This window comes from Triplophysa rosa, linkage group LG25, assembly GCF_024868665.1.
Source record: "Triplophysa rosa linkage group LG25, Trosa_1v2, whole genome shotgun sequence".
Lineage (NCBI taxonomy): Eukaryota > Metazoa > Chordata > Actinopteri > Cypriniformes > Nemacheilidae > Triplophysa > Triplophysa rosa.
Genome location: NC_079914.1, coordinates 4,889,762 through 4,906,095, shown reverse-complemented (window position 1 = coordinate 4,906,095; position 16,334 = coordinate 4,889,762). Strand labels below are relative to the sequence as shown.

The 16,334-nt window shown below is 41.2% G+C and overlaps 3 protein-coding genes across 3 annotated transcripts in view; all 3 read left to right on the top strand.

Annotated features, from left to right (window-relative positions):
* The window catches only part of dock3 (dedicator of cytokinesis 3), a 125,072-nt gene extending 117,455 nt beyond the window's left edge, over window positions 1-7,617 (top strand). Inside the window, exons 50-55 of the mRNA XM_057326450.1 lie at window positions 709-790; window positions 926-1,044; window positions 1,181-1,268; window positions 2,052-2,171; window positions 3,054-3,136; window positions 3,367-7,617. Coding sequence (XP_057182433.1) covers window positions 709-790; window positions 926-1,044; window positions 1,181-1,268; window positions 2,052-2,171; window positions 3,054-3,136; window positions 3,367-3,945 — 1,071 coding nt within the window. The 3' untranslated portion in view covers window positions 3,946-7,617. The remainder of the gene's footprint in view (window positions 1-708; window positions 791-925; window positions 1,045-1,180; window positions 1,269-2,051; window positions 2,172-3,053; window positions 3,137-3,366) is intronic.
* A 645-nt stretch (window positions 7,618-8,262) lies between these two features.
* Window positions 8,263-10,734, top strand: manf (mesencephalic astrocyte-derived neurotrophic factor). The gene is made up of 4 exons (XM_057325927.1): window positions 8,263-8,465; window positions 9,079-9,206; window positions 9,291-9,432; window positions 10,113-10,734. Exons 1-4 carry the CDS (start codon window positions 8,378-8,380, stop codon window positions 10,295-10,297), a joined length of 543 nt encoding a protein of 180 aa, XP_057181910.1. The 5' UTR covers window positions 8,263-8,377; the 3' UTR covers window positions 10,298-10,734.
* A 453-nt stretch (window positions 10,735-11,187) lies between these two features.
* On the top strand, window positions 11,188-14,855 carry rbm15b (RNA binding motif protein 15B). The gene has a single exon (XM_057325620.1). It carries the CDS (start codon window positions 11,386-11,388, stop codon window positions 13,801-13,803), a length of 2,418 nt encoding a protein of 805 aa, XP_057181603.1. The 5' UTR covers window positions 11,188-11,385; the 3' UTR covers window positions 13,804-14,855.
* Window positions 14,856-16,334: the final 1,479 nt, after the last annotated feature.

Here is a 16,334-nt window from a genome sequence, read left to right as displayed (position 1 = left end):
TTCCAAACCTGTGTTCATTTCTCTGTTCTGTTGAACACAAAAAGAAAGATGTTTTGAAGAATGTGGGGAACCAAACAGTTCTGGGCACCATTGACTATCATAGAAGTTTTCTTTTCCTATAATGGTAGTCAATAGTGCCCCAGAACCGTTTGGTTACAAACGTTCTTCCACATATCTTTCTTTGTGTTCAGCAGAACAAATACATGTATACAGCTTTAAAACAACCTGAGAGTGAGTAAATGATGATTTTTTTAGTGAACTTTAACAGTGAACTTAAAAAAATGTCTCCATTAAGAGTTTCAGAAGAGATCTCAACAAGCTCAGATTTGTCAACATGTTATTTTTGGAAAAACATCAGAGGCTATGTTGATACTGAATTGAAACACAATTTAGAACTCTGCTATCCAACCAAAGGAAACACCTTAGCAACCGTCTAGTAACACCCTAGCAACTGATCAGAACATCATAGCAACTGCCTAGCCACACCATAGAAACTGCTTTGCAACCCTCTAAGCAGTGCCCTAGCAATCGGCAATACTGTAAAATTGTAGCAAATGCCTATCAGCATGCTAACATACATTGAGAACACTTTAGGAATGACACATTTAACATTGACATGGCAGTATATAACCATTACAATTGGTTTTATCTCAGGTCTGTATGTTACATTTAAAGAAATCTGTATCTCACCCTGTGTAATATTTTCAGCCTAGTCCATCATCATCCAGCTTGAGCTCGACTCATTCTGCTCCATCTCAGATGATCAACTCAGGTCACACCAGCATCAGAGGTGAGCACCAACTTCTGAAAATCAAGTTAGTGGATGGACAGTCAGTATGTTCACTAATGTACAAGAGTTTAGGGTCACTTGACTGAAATGTTTCTCATGATGTCTAACCTATGAGTTTTATTTTTTCCTCTTCAGTTGGGTCCCCGTCACTCCCTGACAGATACAGACACAACCGAGAGATGTTGATGCTTCTGCCGCCTCACAGGGACCGTCCAAGCAGCGCCTTGTATCCTAACCTCACTGAGAATGGACAGGTTTGCCTCAAAACCCAGTTTATTAATGTCTTACACACACATAACCAATGATGAAGGATGTTTCAGATTGAATGGCCATATGATGACTGTAATTTAAAATAATATGCATTAGTATTTTTTTGCTTTTTCCCTCCAGCCGACCAATCACCAGAGGGCTTTGTACCATCAGGTCATTGGCCCCTGCAAACCCTGCAGTGACCCAAATCTCTCTGTGGCTGATAAAGGTATGACTGGGTGTGTATGATTCTCTAAACCAACAGTACCACTCTACTCCTCCACAATCCCATAATCACCTGTACAGCCAGAGGTGACAATATGGTTTAAGTCAATGCCATTAAACCTTTAAGGACTGTCAAAGTCAAGCCATTAAAGATGCAGGTTAAAGCACATAAACAGTCAGTGTTGAAAATTATATCATATAATTATCATTATAATAATGATTTATTCATTCAGCTGTCAGGTCTGATTTCGGGGAATATGTCATGCTGTTTTTCAAAATAAAATTATAATATAAGTATTTAAAGCAACCTACAATTTTATCTTTCAAACAGAGATGCCGATAGAGAGTCAAAAGATACAGATTGCAGCTTTAGATGTAAACATTACTACGAGTTCGAAATTAGATGGGTAGCATTTGCTGTTGCTTATGTTTTGCCATCACAGATCCTGAATCAGTGTGTATGTCAGATTATTTGGAAATTTAAGATGTTAATGTTGGCTGGATAGTGCTGATTTAGTGTTGGCCTAGCTGGTCTATCAACATGTGTACGTTGTACTTGGTCCACCAGTATTAACCTTCAGTAGAGTCAACCAACACTTTTGGTATTGATCTTGTTTGTTGTGCTACTTAAGGAGCCAGTTTGATGCTTGTTTCAACATTCAAGACTCAACCCATTCTGGTATTTTGAGCAGGACTTCTTGAGAAACGTGACATTCAGGTTTAGATCCAACAGGTCAGTACAGTGATGTGTATTGTGATGGTCTTTTCTCTTCTTTCTCTCTCGCAGTGTTGACTGCTCCAAGCAGCTGGAGTTTGGACAGTGGCACCAGGGACACTCTCACGTTCCTCTCTGCTCATGTGGGGAGTGTGATGGCACCGCCCGTACCCCCCCGCACCCTCCCTCCCGGTAAGAAAGCAGTGTGTATATGTGCAAAGAAAGACTTAAGGGTGTTTCTTTTACTTCTGGAATTAATTTAAACAAGATGTAATAGTTTTATGGTGGAATAGATTGGTGAAGTTATCTTTAAGCATGAAGAGGTGTGTGTAGCTGATATGTCAGACCTCGGAAACAAGAACCTGCCACAATATGCATGTACTGTGAGGAAGTACTGAAGGTTGAGACCAACAGAATGAAGAATTAGGTTTTATTTAAACACAATTTAAAGTGCAACTCTGTAACAATACAAGGTGGGATCAAAATTGGAATTATTGGAAATGTTTTTGGTTAAAAGTAAACAAAAATCAATTGTACAAATCTCTTACCAAGATTCACAACGGTAAGCCAATAATATTTTAAAAGTTGAGCTTGACATCATTTCAATTCACCCCTTACATAAAGTTACCTGCAATTGTATGTTTCATACAGAGGTGGCGATATAGAGGCAAATGGTACGGATTACAGCTTCAACTAGATATTTACATTTACGTTTATGCATTTGGCAGACACTTATCCAAAGCGACTTAAGTTGCATTTTACTATACATTTCTTATTGAGAATGTACAATCCCTGGGATCGAACCCATGAATTTGGTGTTGCTAGCGCCATGCTCTAACCACTGAGCTATAGGAAAACTTGTAGCTATTATTATTGTACCTATGTCCTCACATGATCCAGACCACTAGGTCCCTTTCCACCCTGTTTCCCTCCCAGTCATCATTCTGCTAAGTTCTAAGTTCAGAAAGTGTCCTTCATAGCGCTCGCTATGTGTGCATGCGCGTGTGTGTGGATCTGCCTGTGGCGTGTCCTCTTTCCAACCCGGGTTCTGTCCGCCTGTGTCTCCCCCTTTAGGACACTTCTCGATGCACTTTGATGCCTTCCACCACCAGACCAGCGAACTCCCTCCAGCTCTCCCTGCGCGCTCCTTAAGAAAGGTATCCTCCGCCTAGATGTTTCTTATGCTTATCCCGTTTCGTACATGTTCCCGCTAGTATCCAAGATGCCTTGTGTCCCGTTGACCCCAGATGTCACCCCGAGTTGAAATATACTTGAGTCTGGCTCTGGATATACTTGGTTTTCAATAAAAAAATCTTGATGTTTTTGGTAGAAAGGTTTTGACGTGAAAGTATATACGTAACAACCTTTCACTTCTGATCCTCACCAGTCTCCCCTGCACCCTATACCTGCCTCACCCACCAGTCCACAATCAGGCCTGGATGGCAGTAACTCCACCCTCTCCGGCAGCGCCAGCAGCGGCGTCTCCTCCCTGAGTGAGAGCAACTTCGCCCAGTCATCCTCTGAGCCTCCGGCACGAGCCGACACCCTGGACTCCATGCCGAGCAGCCAGGCCTGGACCACGGACACAGAGGAAACCGAGAGCCCCTACCTCCCCGTGCGCTACAGCGTCTCCGAGCCCGAGGTTCTGGACCCTCTCAAGCCCGCTCCGTGCCGCAGTCACTCGGCCCCGTTGGGCGTAACCCCGGGAGTACCCCCAGATAGTCATCATCACATGCACCTTCACCACCACCATCCACACGCAATTCACATCACCCACCCCCACTATCATCACCACGACCCTGCGCCTGCTCTTCCCCCCAAACCCTACCTGAGGGAAGGATGCATCCCTGAAGAGGACCTAAGGCCAGTTCCAAGGCCCATGCCACGCAAGATCTCCCAGCCTCTGCTCACCAACAAGGAAGAACAAGCTAAAGTGGCCTGGGAACATGGAATCAGCGAAGAATAGATGAAGAATAAGGTCCTGCCTGGACTGTTGGATTTTGTTGATGTGTTGTTGGGTTTTGGGAATGTTGACGCCCCGAAGGAACTGGTTTAAAATTTCCCCTATACTTCCCATATATACAGTGTAAAGCTTTTCAGAAGTGCTTGCCATGTTGCTGAGCTTCCAAACTCGTGAGATTTTTATGTTTTGCGGTTGTTCAACCGGCTCGTATATGCCCAAAGCATCTGTACACGGATTGGATAACCCATATGTGTGATGGCATGGAAAGATATGTTCAGATGGTACAGGAAGCACAATGATCACATGGTTTAACAGGTACGCAGGGTAATTTGCCATGCCTGGTGTACTAGATGGAAAAATTGTTGGCCTTTATATCTTTTGAAGTTGTTTTACAATCCAAACCTTGTGTTATTGAAATAATAGTGTTGTCAAACCTTGCCAGGAAGCACTTTTCCATTCCGGCGGGGTTGCACTTAAGCACTTATCCTTAGGCCACCAAAAGATATATTTTTAAATGATGCTAGCAGTGGTCAAACAGCTTAAGTTTTAGCCACTACTTTGATTTGCATCTTCCCAATATAAGAGTGGATTATAGAAGTTCTTTGAAGATCTTTTCAGCATGAATATTTCTCTTGACAAGATATTCACCTTCCAATCCAATTCAAGCGTTTCATTAAAAATGATTTAACACAATGTCAGATATAACATGCCAAAACTTCATTACCGGCCCAAAACACTTAGCAGACGACTGCTACCTCCTGCATGTTTGCGAGAAGCTTCTCCAGAGAGAAGCTGCGCTGATTTGACACTAAAAGGCTTTTACAATCTCCGTAAAGCCTCATTACACGATATTGTCATGCCGCGAAAGCAAGTCAGCCTCGCCCAACATTACTATCCCGTTATGCTAATAACGCAACAGTCAAAGAGCTGTTATATCAAAGCCATTTCCCAGATGTCTCCTTACGGTAAAGCACCTTTCGGTCTCAGCAGGTTTCTTTGGGATGTGATTTCCGTTCCTCTGAGTTGACAGTTTTCATAAAAAAGTATATATTTTTAGATAGAGCTGTTATAAAATTCCAAGACTTTAATATAATTGTATAGTAAAATTTAAAAAATGAGAGAGAGAATAAATACAGCTTAGATTATATCATAAATATAGCTATGAACGATTATATAGTGTGTTTAGGAGGCTGGAAGCAAGATTTATGAGTGTGCGTGTTTTATGTTGCACTGATGTGTTTATGGACGTCAAGTCCTTCGGCTGCTGATGGATTCGCACTTGATACCTGCGTACCAATTTTTGATGACTTAAAAGTGTGTTATTTTAAGAGCTCATTTATATGTACAGTTCTGCATGTTCTCTACACTTGTGGTCACGATATTGTCATCTGTCACTTGAAGGAAGGTCTCGTAGAGACGTTGCTTGTCTATCTACTCATCCTCAACATTAATTCACGTTACGTCACGATACTGATAATATTTTTTGCATTGGGTTTATTTGGACTGGAATGGATTTTTGTGGCTAAAGTTGTCGTAAAAGCCTAAACATGCTGGGCAATTGTAAAATCATTTTTTCGTGAAAAGCAAGAATGGCCTTTGAGACCGTGTCTTAACCAGAAACGATGAGTTCAGTTGCCAAATTGGCGACTTGGTCACTAGATTTAGCGACTTGCTTTCAGAAAAGCACCTAGCAACAAAACTAGCGACTTTTTATGAACTTTAGCTGTCTTGCTTTTCCGGGACAGGAACAAATTGAAAGAATGAAAGAGATTTGCCTATACAAAGCAGTGTTTCCAAGAACCAATCATTTCCAGCCAAGTTAGTGCAAATATGATGTGATGCCATTGTTAATCTATCATTAAATATGCTAATTAAGCTAGCACTTATCTAGCGACATTTAGCGAATTTTCAAGCAGGCCTTGCGCTGTGTTGAGACTGCTAGCGACTGTGTTCACTGTGCTTTATGTCACTTTAAGACTTTATGTTTGGCGTTTGGGAAATACAATGAAGTCTTTTAAAAGTTTGGCATGCAAACACAAAGTATACAGTATAATCATACTGCTCATATGAAATTAACTTCAGTCCCATACGAGTCCCATATCAAAGGGGAATGGCAAGTGTTTAGGAGATCTACAAGTTTTTTATGTGCATTTTTGTAATATGAAAACTGTAATGGTCATGGAGAGATGTACAGTTTCAAGTGCATGTTAACGTAATGGCACATCGTTTTTAATTTTTATTGCCAAGCAAAGTCAATACAAGAGTATGTTTTGATAAGGGGCCTTTTGTAAACATGAGAATCTATCATGCATCACATAATATTCAAATCCCGTAACCATTAACTAACCTCATATCTCCATTTTAATTATCCAAATGCCATTTCTTGAAGTAATTCCAAGCTGATGATGGTATACATTAGTAGTAAAACATTGCATTTTAAACACATACAGATATGGTTTATGGATTAGTTTGTAATAGTTATTGGGATTACCCTTCAATCATTTAAATAATTATTTTTTATTTACATTAAATATCGAGTGATCAGGGATGGAACTGCAATCTATGCAAAGATCGTGTGATATAGGAAAGAGTGTAAACTGCTTAAGTGTATCCGGGACGGCCCATTCTGTGAAAATTAGCACGGATAAACAAAAAGGCATCGATATTTATTGTTTTCCACATTTCTTCTTATGGCTTTCCAGACATTTTGCATGTAAATATTGACTGACGGATACTGTGTGTCTTGTACTCATCCACCAAAATCATAATTTTGCTTGCATATTCAAGCCCAAAATTAATAAAAAAGCATTAAACATATAATCACAATTCATTTAAACCGGTTACTCATTTAGCACAAAACATCATGTAAAAACAATTGTACATATTTTACATGTTTAATATCTCAGTAGAGGAAAGCTGAAGTTTTGGATATGGAGTTTGAGGGTGACGTTTTATTTTTTACATGATGAGGTTGCCCTGGTAAGCATCTGCAATTCAGTATTCGATCAGTACTTTGATCAGTACATATATACAGCATTAGGTGTTATTTGCTAATGAAATATTTTTTTCTTCTGTATTTTGCTGAGAACATTGATTGAAAGATAGATATTGCAGTATGTTGGAAATGGACAGTTTTTGGCAAATGTGCAAAGTTATAACACTGGAAAAATGACTTTTTGTTGTTTTTGTACATAAGAAAACCTGAATAAGAGGGGTACTAAACACTGACCTGCATTACAATTTGTACCACACCATGTCTGGCTTTATTTTGTGTATATAATCCTTCAAAAGCTTTGTATTTATATGGTCAAGAAGGACAAATCATGTATAGACTGAGATTAATTGTCTGCCTTGTACTTTCTGATGTAAATGTGTTTTTAAAACTGAAATGCAAATGAGTTAAAATGAAAAAAAAAAAAAAATCAATGGGCTAATCACTGCAGTTATTTTGTGTATTTTGCATCAGAATCTAAAGAAAGTTACGTTTTACCATGCAGAAATATGAAAACCTTTGTACAAGTATTCTCAAGTATTTTTTCTGTATATATTGTGTGCTAGCATGAATAAATGTGGTGTGGATTTTAGATGTAAATACACTTTTTTTTCCTACTCACTTAACCGCTGTGACTTGTAATTCATTAATAATGCCTAATATTAAAGATAATGTTTTATCAACTTATTTTTGCCTTGCTTTCTTTTCTTCAAGTGTTTGATGTTGCTATTGTACATACATTTTTTTGTACTTTCTTATGCAACAGCACAGCCTAGTGGAATGTGTAGTTAAGACTAACAAACCCCCCCCAAGTATTGAAAATATTGTTTTTTCCATTTCAAAATACATTTTAAATACAAGTTACTGAATATTGATGAAGCAATCGTGTAAATATCAAGACTGTTTTCTGAAAAAAAATCCCCAAAATATGTTGGCCTATTTACTAATATAAGAGTTGATTTGTGTAATGACGCCACGAAATCAGTGAACTATTTTTAAAACAAAATATATTTACAACAAAAAGGAAACAGACACAATGGACTCGACAGATCAGACCCACCACAGATAAAAAAGGACCTAGTAAATAAAAATAGAAAAATGTAAAAAAAATCACTGAACTACAATGATGGCGTTTGTTTCAGACGACACGTAATCACTCCGAGTTCACCCTCGTACCCAATCAGAGGCCGCCAACTGGACTCACTCCTGAACGAACACTACACATCCAATTAGACGAGAGTGCGTGTTGCGACGTCACAATTTAACCAATAGGATTGTGAAGAGCGTTACCTTACCCAATCAGATGTGTGAGTAGGCGGGTCTTTTCCTGTAGGAAGCGGTGTTGAATCATTACGTTGCCTGCTGTACGCCCGGTATCCTTATGCTCATACCGGTACTTTTCATAAGATATTTAAGTAGTTAGACGCTCTTTTTACTTTTACGATGTTATATATAAGCGGACTTTCTGTGGCGCTGGCCCTGACACTCGTGCCGAGCTTCAGTGATGCTTTGAAAGATGGAGAATGTGAAGGTGAGTTTGTTATATGCTCGCGATATAAACACATGTCTTGCCTGTCAAGTGCATCTCGCATATCACTTTATTGATCTTCATAAGTTTAGTTTGTGTAGTTTACGTTTATGTTGTAGATTTGGTAGATGTTTTTTTCTCTGAATTAATTTATGCATCAATAACCTATTGATTTAGTTTCGGTGATGCTAGCATATATATACTTTTTACAATTATACATATATACAGTTCATATATAACTTGTTTTATATAAAAAAAATTGCATACTTTGATTATGCCGGTATATTTCCAATAATATATATTTTCTCGATTGGGTTACGTAATGTTACTGTATGTTAAACATGCATGTTATGATGTCAGTGTTATGACACACCTGATAAAATAACAACCTGTTATTTTGAACTGATCGATAACATACAGTCATTCGTATGAATTCAGATTTAAATTGAGTGACTTAATGGTCCAGGTGTCTAAAAATCATTTAAATGAATACAATCTGAAGTTTGTTGATCTAGTGTAGCATAAAACTTGCCCAAATATATACTGATAACTGATTTTGTAAAAAAATCCAAATCTTATGAGAATTGTTAACTTTTTCTTTGTTTTAACATTCTAGTTTGTGTGGGATTTCTGGAACGCTTTTACCAGTCGCTACAAGACGATGATGTTAAATTCAACAGCGACTCGATTGAAAAAGCTCTTCTAAAAGCTTGCAAAGATGCCAAAGGGAAAGAAAACCGCTTTGTAAGTGTGTCTTTGTCTATATGAAGTTCTATATTGTACATCATTTCTGTTTATTGATGAGCTGTTTTGTTATTGTGTGTATAGTGTTATTATATAGGTGCAACCAGCGATGCAGCTACAAAAATGACTAATGAAGTTTCCAAACCCATGAGTTACCACATGCCAGTGGACAAGATCTGCGAAAAACTCAAAAAGAAAGACACTCAAATTTGTGAACTGAAATATGGTAGGTTGAAAATTGTATTTGCATGAGACATCTGTTTTCATGTTGATTTCATGCATTGCTGCTGTTTAGTAGTAGTTTCACAACCCTGTTTCTGAATGGATTATTTTATACCGATGCACATATACTGTTGGGTACCACTGATACAAAGAGGCTGGGCGATTTAATGTTCATATATCATTAAATGTATCATTTATTGATGACATATACACCAAACAGCCTAAATTAAACGAATACTTCTTTTACTCAAATATTATTTTGAAAAGCAAACATGTTTATTATCCATTGACAAGGCTGTTGATAGTTTTTCAATTGATCCAAATGGGACCTTCCACCTCTTAACAGCTTAATGCAGAAAAACTATTGGCCATCACTACTGCGGTTCTGCTCTGTATGTCATCTTTATGAAAATCTAATCATAAAACCACAAGATTATTTTTTTAAGCAAATAGTTGCAAGAGGCTTTGTAAATATAGTCATGGTTGAGGATGTTGTTATATAGCACAGACTCATGGGATGGAGCTTTTGACTTTGATACAACTCATAACTAAATTAATCAGGGTGTGTGTCAGCGAAGAATCATAGGCCTAATGTTCCCAACCTCTGGTTCAAACGTCTGTCTAAGATATTTGGTTTTAAAATTAGCACCATCAATGTGGTAAACACGTTTCCCTTTCTTCTAGATAAACAAGTTGACTTGAGCACGGTCGACCTCAAGAAGCTGAAAGTGAAAGATCTGAAGAAAATTTTGGAGGAATGGGGAGAGTCCTGCAAAGGATGTGTGGAGAAATCTGACTTCATCCGCAAGATCAATGAGCTCATGCCCAAATACGCACCTAACGCAGCCAAGGCAAGGACAGATCTGTAAACACGCACAGAATTATGGGACCCAAGGCAGTGGCCAAAGCCGTTTAGGGTGGAAGGTACGGCTAACTGACCACCTAACAGTTGGGGTTCGCATTGTGCTGTCACTTTACCATGCTCTCCTGGGGTCAACACCGTGAATTCAAGCACGCACATTACCATGCAAATACAACTTTTTGTTTATAACCCGTGACACAGGCTTGACTGAGATCCACCACGACCTGCATTTACCTCCAGATGTTATGGTATCATTTGACACACTTTGCATAGTTTGAATATATAAATAGATTTTCCTTTTTTTTGAGGGGATTGGCTTTACTAGGTGACTCCTATTATATGACATGGATGGAAAGAGTCTTGCCTTCAAAACGTTTGAATGGACTTTGCTGTAAAATGTGTTTAATATGGTATACTGTCTTTTTCATTAAAAGATGAAAAATATTTTGTCGTGTCATTTTATTGATATTGTATTTTCTTAAACGTTTGTTGTAAACACAAACTTTAAACCTTGTTTTATTTTTAAATAAAATTTCTATATATGCACCATAATGCTCAACCAGACCATAACGGCATCTTTCCTACCACATTTATTAACCATGTGATTTAACATTGTCGTATGACAACACTATAGCATACTTCTGTTGCAAGCATTTATTATTGCATACTTAAAAACCGGATAGCATACTTGTGCAGTACTTCAGCCATTGTATTTTCTCTGCTATTGAAAATGAAAAGCAGTTTTAGACTAGCTAACAAAAATATTTTCTAATTTGCATCCTCAACGTGTTATTTTTAGGGACAAAAATGATTTTCTATCATTCTCTCGCAATCCGCGCTGACGTCAGCGACGTCTCCTCCCTCCCGCGGGCGCGCGCACATTCCTTTTGTCCAAGATGGCGGAATAGATGCAGCTGCGCCGACGCTAATGTTTGTTGCTTTATTTTTAACCGTATAATCAAATATCCCGCCGATTGTTTTTTTCGTGCACGCGTTGGATTAAACTCCCCTCACAAATGTGCACCGTTTCCCGGAGCCGGGACATTTCACATCGGTGCTGAATTTGTATTTTGCCAGGGGGAGCATCACTGTAAAATGAAACGGCAGGCCGAACGCGACGCGAGTCCGTCCAGGGCGCTCGCCAAACGCGTCCGCGAACGAGAGCGCGAGGCGAACCCACCGCTCGCGCTGCTCCTCGCCGAGAGCCGAAGTTACCACAAACGAAGCCGCAGCCGAGAGCGGGAAAAACCGCGGGCGCGAGAAGAGCGCGACAGCCTCCATCACCGTGAACTTGGACTGCTGGGTCGAGCCCCGCTCCGAACCGCATCGGTTTTGCCTAAAGGTAAGACCGCAACTGCCGACATGGTGGGCCCACGACTTGAATACAAGACACTACTTATAAGCAACCTCGGCTCACAGCTTTCTGACGAGCACATAGAGGACGGACTGTTTCACGAGTTTAAAAAGTTCGGCGACGTGAGCGTCAAGCTTTCTCACACGCCTGAACTGGGTCGCATCGCCTACGTAAACTTCCGGCACACGGAAAACGCGCGGGAAGCGCGGCACGCTAAAACGAGGTTGGTGCTTTACGATCGTCCCCTCAAAGTTGAACCCATGTACATGCGGCGTCGCAGTATCACGCCTCCTGACGTAAGTTACGTGTCCGTGCACGGTGCTGCATATGCCTACAGACAGCGGTCTCTTTCTCCAGGTGCTGGAGGTAGTACGAGGGATGTGAGAGCAAGGCATTACGTTGATGGTATTGGACTCAGTCGGGACAAAGTTTTGGACTATTATAGCGCCTTGGAGGAAAGGAGTCGTGCGTATGCATATCAGCTACCCGAGGACGACTTAAAACCAGAGGACGATCAGAGAGCCACAAGGAATTTATTCATTGGCAACTTGGATCATAACATTTCCGAGGTGGAACTACGACAGGGGTTCGACAAGTATGGGATTATCGAAGAAGTGGTCATCAAGCGCCCGGCTCGTGGACAGGGGGGTGCTTATGCTTTTCTCAAATTTCAGAACCTGGATATGGCTCATCGAGCAAAAGTGGCCATGCAGGGACGTATGATTAACGGAAACCCGATTAAGATCGGATACGGCAAAGCCAATCCAACGACCCGGCTGTGGGTGGGCGGACTCGGCCCGAATACATCGCTGGCTGCTTTAGCCCGCGAGTTTGACCGCTTTGGGAGTATTCGCACCATAGACTACGTCAAAGGAGATAATTTTGCCTACATTCATTACGAGAGCCTGGACGCGGCCCAGGCCGCCTGCACGCAAATGCGTGGCTTCCCTCTGGGCGGTCCGAACCGTAGGCTCCGTGTAGATTTTGCCAAAGCGGAGGAGACCCGTGCGTACCCTCAACAGTACCAGCCTCCTCTGCTTCCCCCTCCACATTTTGACGTCCTGCCCGACGGCTACGGACGGCACCGCAGTCTAGAAAGAGAACTGAGGGCAAGAGCACGTTCACCCTCCCACCCCCTGTTTGTGGAACGAGAAAAAGACCGCCTGTCGGACCGAGAGTGGAGTCCGCCGAAAGGGGAGGAGCGGAGGGCAAACCCGGATGCGTTTGGCCGAGCGAGGCCGCGCAGTCGTAGCCGCAGCCGGGAACGCTGGATTAAAGAGCGAGAACTGGAACGAGCACAGGGGAAAACCTTGGAGGAGCGTCGCAAACGGAAGAGCCTCAGCCCCATCGAGCGCTCCACAGAGGAGCGTGGAAGGTCAAAGGTACGTGGACGAGCTCCCTCCACCCCGGAGGACAGCCCAGACCGGGGGCGCGGACGACTCCCTGACTCCACTTCCGAACCCCTCGATCACACTCCTGACATAAGCAGACACTCCGGTGACGAACGCTCAGCACAAGACGAGTCCTCGCACTCAAGGAAGGACCCCGAACGCAACCATCGCAAAAGCGAAAGCGATCCTGACTCTCAAACGGAAAAATCCAAAACGGACTCCAAAAAGCCCAGCACGCTCTCGGAATACGCTCAGACTCTTAGTCGCGTGTGGCGCGGTTCTCTTGTTCTCAAAAACAGCTGCTTCCCCACAAACATGCACATGCTGGAAGGCGGCGCCAGTTTTCTTCATTCCCTCATGAGGGACAATCAAGCGGGCGGGTCCAAGATCACCCAGCTCAAAATTGCTCAGAGGCTGAGGTTAGATCAGCCAAAACTGGACGAGGTGACGCGGCGCATCAAACTGGGCGGCCCGAATGGTTACGCCGTGCTCCTCGCCGTCCAGGGACCCGTGGACCGCGAAGCCCCGCCTTCAGAACCAGGCCTTCAGCAGCGCCTTCTCCGAAACCTGGTGACTTACCTCAGGAACAAGCAGGCGGCCGGGGTCATCGGTTTGCCTCTTGGTGGCCCCAAAGAGAAAGAGATGGGGGGCATGTTGTACGCTTTTCCGCCGTGCGATTTCTCACAGCAGTATCTCCAGACTGCGCTGAAAACTCTTGGAAAACTCGAGGAGGAGCATCTGGTCATTGTGGTGGTTAGAGACTCTTAACAGATCCATTTCGATAAGTTAGATAACACTTTGTTCCCACGATCATCCAGATGTTATGCCTCTTGATTTTAGTGTTTTTAAGTCCATGGCATTCACTCCATTTACTTTGAAAGGTTTTTAATATGGAAAAAACTCCCCAACAAGCGTCAACAAACATACCAGCGAGTTTTACTGTCCAAACAATGTTCGAAAGTGTGATTGTCCTCTTGAAAAATGTGTTTATAATTTGGCATGCAACGCAAATTGACTGAGTTATTGTTTTTTTTTTTTGCAATTTGCTGGTTTTACATTTGTTTCATAAATGAGCCCATTGACCTGCATTCAAGTATAATAATATGTTCTTTGCGTTTTAACACATTTAACAATTCTTTTCTCCCACATTACATCACTTTGTCCATTCACACTAACTGGATAAAAGTGTAGTTTTTCCATTGTCAGCGATATACAGTACTCGAGAAGGCATTTGGCATCTACCTCTTAAATCACGTAACGCATCAGGTTTCTTCAACCTTGTTTTTGAGCCCACTCCAATGCCATTGTGTTTTAAATATGCCCCTGGAACACTAACAGAGGTCATGTGACCACGTGTACTGTACCAATCCGAATACACTAAAGTCTGTAAACATTATGAACACTATTGCTCGTGTAACTGTTTGTTTGTGCGCAGGAATGTTTTTTTATGCATTATCCATGTTTCGACTGCCCTCCTTTGTATGACTTTTTGCCAAGTCATTTTAACACGGTAAATTGAGCCAACGCAGGTTTTAACAGGTGCTTTTGTAATGGCTATAAAATGTCCAGCCATTTCAGTTTCGTGATGTTTGTCAAGCTCTAATCAAGTGTTATTTTGAGATTTTAGTTATTGGTGTTTGAAAGCCTGTCTGCCAACACTACAACCTTTGCACTGAACACAGTCATTGTTTTGTTTTTATTGCCTTCTGTTGTTATATCCCCTCTTTTATCACTCCTTTTTGTAACACCTTTTTTCTAGGAAAATCTTTTTTTCCCGTCTGTATGCAAACCATATGTATAACACAAAACTGTAAGTAAACATGTTCTTGTTTTAAATCTCGCTCCTGGTCCTTATTTGCAAATGTCAGCATTCGTTTCAAACGTTAAAACGTCAAATGTGTCATAACAAAGGGGAATGGGCAACACACGTCACTTAACATCCTTGAGCAATGTCTTGTCTCCATAGTTACCTCTCCATCTCAGGGTGCCAGCAAAAGTTGTGAAGGTTAAAGTGGTAACCAAGCAACCGCATCCCTCATACAAAGAGTTCAAATAAGGCCTAAATGTGAAGACGCTCATTAAAGCCACTAGGTGGCAGTGTGGTCCAAGAAAAATGCGACGTTTAACCCAACATATGAATCCAGGAGTCCCTGCTGTGCAAGTGGGATGTTGCTCTAGGGAAAACAATTGATGCAGTGCATATTAAACGCTTGCTGGAACGTTGTTACCGCATTTAACACTGACTTGAAAGCAGTCTTCATTTAGTTTCGCCCTGTGCTGAAACGCAAATGAAGTTTGCATGTGATATTTATGCTTCAGTTTCATATATAAAATCCCAATTGTTTCTTGTTGTTTTATAAGGCTTGTTAATAATATAGGAAGTAGTGTGAACTACTAGACACTGATCCTGATTTGGCTCAGCCTGCGGTAGATGTGTCTGACAGGTCGTCCTGTTAAAGACCTTTGGGTTACTTAATTGACCGGACCTCCTGATCTCGGCCTGACTGGTAATTCCCAGAATCCAGTCATTTATAAAGAATTTTGTGTTTGCACATGTACACACGCTGCTGTGATTTACAGAGTCCACTGACATCTGATGGTGTGTGCTGGAGAACTGTGATTCATGAACCCGATTCAAGGCTTTTTGTTGTTGTATGTAGACCGAAGACGGTAAGATGGTCTTATTAGGACAAAAGGGGCGTTACTAAGTTTAGTCATTGCATTTTATAACTCATTAATATATATCTTACATAATGCATATAAAAACAGGTTGCATTACATTAGTTGGTTTATTGTGTGCTATTAAAATGTACATACTTGCAGAACCAAATTTCGAAGTTGAATATGACAATCTATTCACCCTTGTGTTGTAAACCCATTGGGGCGGTTTCCCGCACAGGGGTTAGTTTAAACCAGGACTAGGCCTTAGTTAAATTAGGATATGAAGTAGTTTTAAAAGAACATACCTTATAAAAACATTACTGGTGTCTCGAGAAAAAACGAACACTAAAATATTTTAAGATGTGTCAGTGTGAGCTGTTTTCGATCAAGTTACACCTCTAACATTTGAGTTAGTCTGGGACTAGTCTTCAGCCCTGTCCGGGAAACCGCCCCATTGTGTTCACTATAAAATGCTTGAGCTTCTTGTTAGTTCGCACGTGCCATGCCAAACTAAACTTGTTTGTGACACATGACAGCATCATATTTGATTTGAGAGATGCAGCGGATGATGATATTTTCAGCAAAGATTTGGCTTATATGGACTATGTTTATGATGTGTTTATTGTTGTCCTTTTTGA

Bases quoted from the DNA above. Each gene is read 5' to 3' on its own strand.
- manf (XM_057325927.1), top strand. From the start codon at position 8,378: ATGTTATATATAAGCGGACTTTCTGTGGCGCTGGCCCTGACACTCGTG. The intron at 8,466-9,078 runs GTGAGTTTGTTA...TTAACATTCTAG, and splicing joins GAAAGATGGAGAATGTGAAG to TTTGTGTGGGATTTCTGGAA. The intron at 9,207-9,290 runs GTAAGTGTGTCT...TTGTGTGTATAG, and splicing joins AAGGGAAAGAAAACCGCTTT to TGTTATTATATAGGTGCAAC.
- rbm15b (XM_057325620.1), top strand. From the start codon at position 11,386: ATGAAACGGCAGGCCGAACGCGACGCGAGTCCGTCCAGGGCGCTCGCC.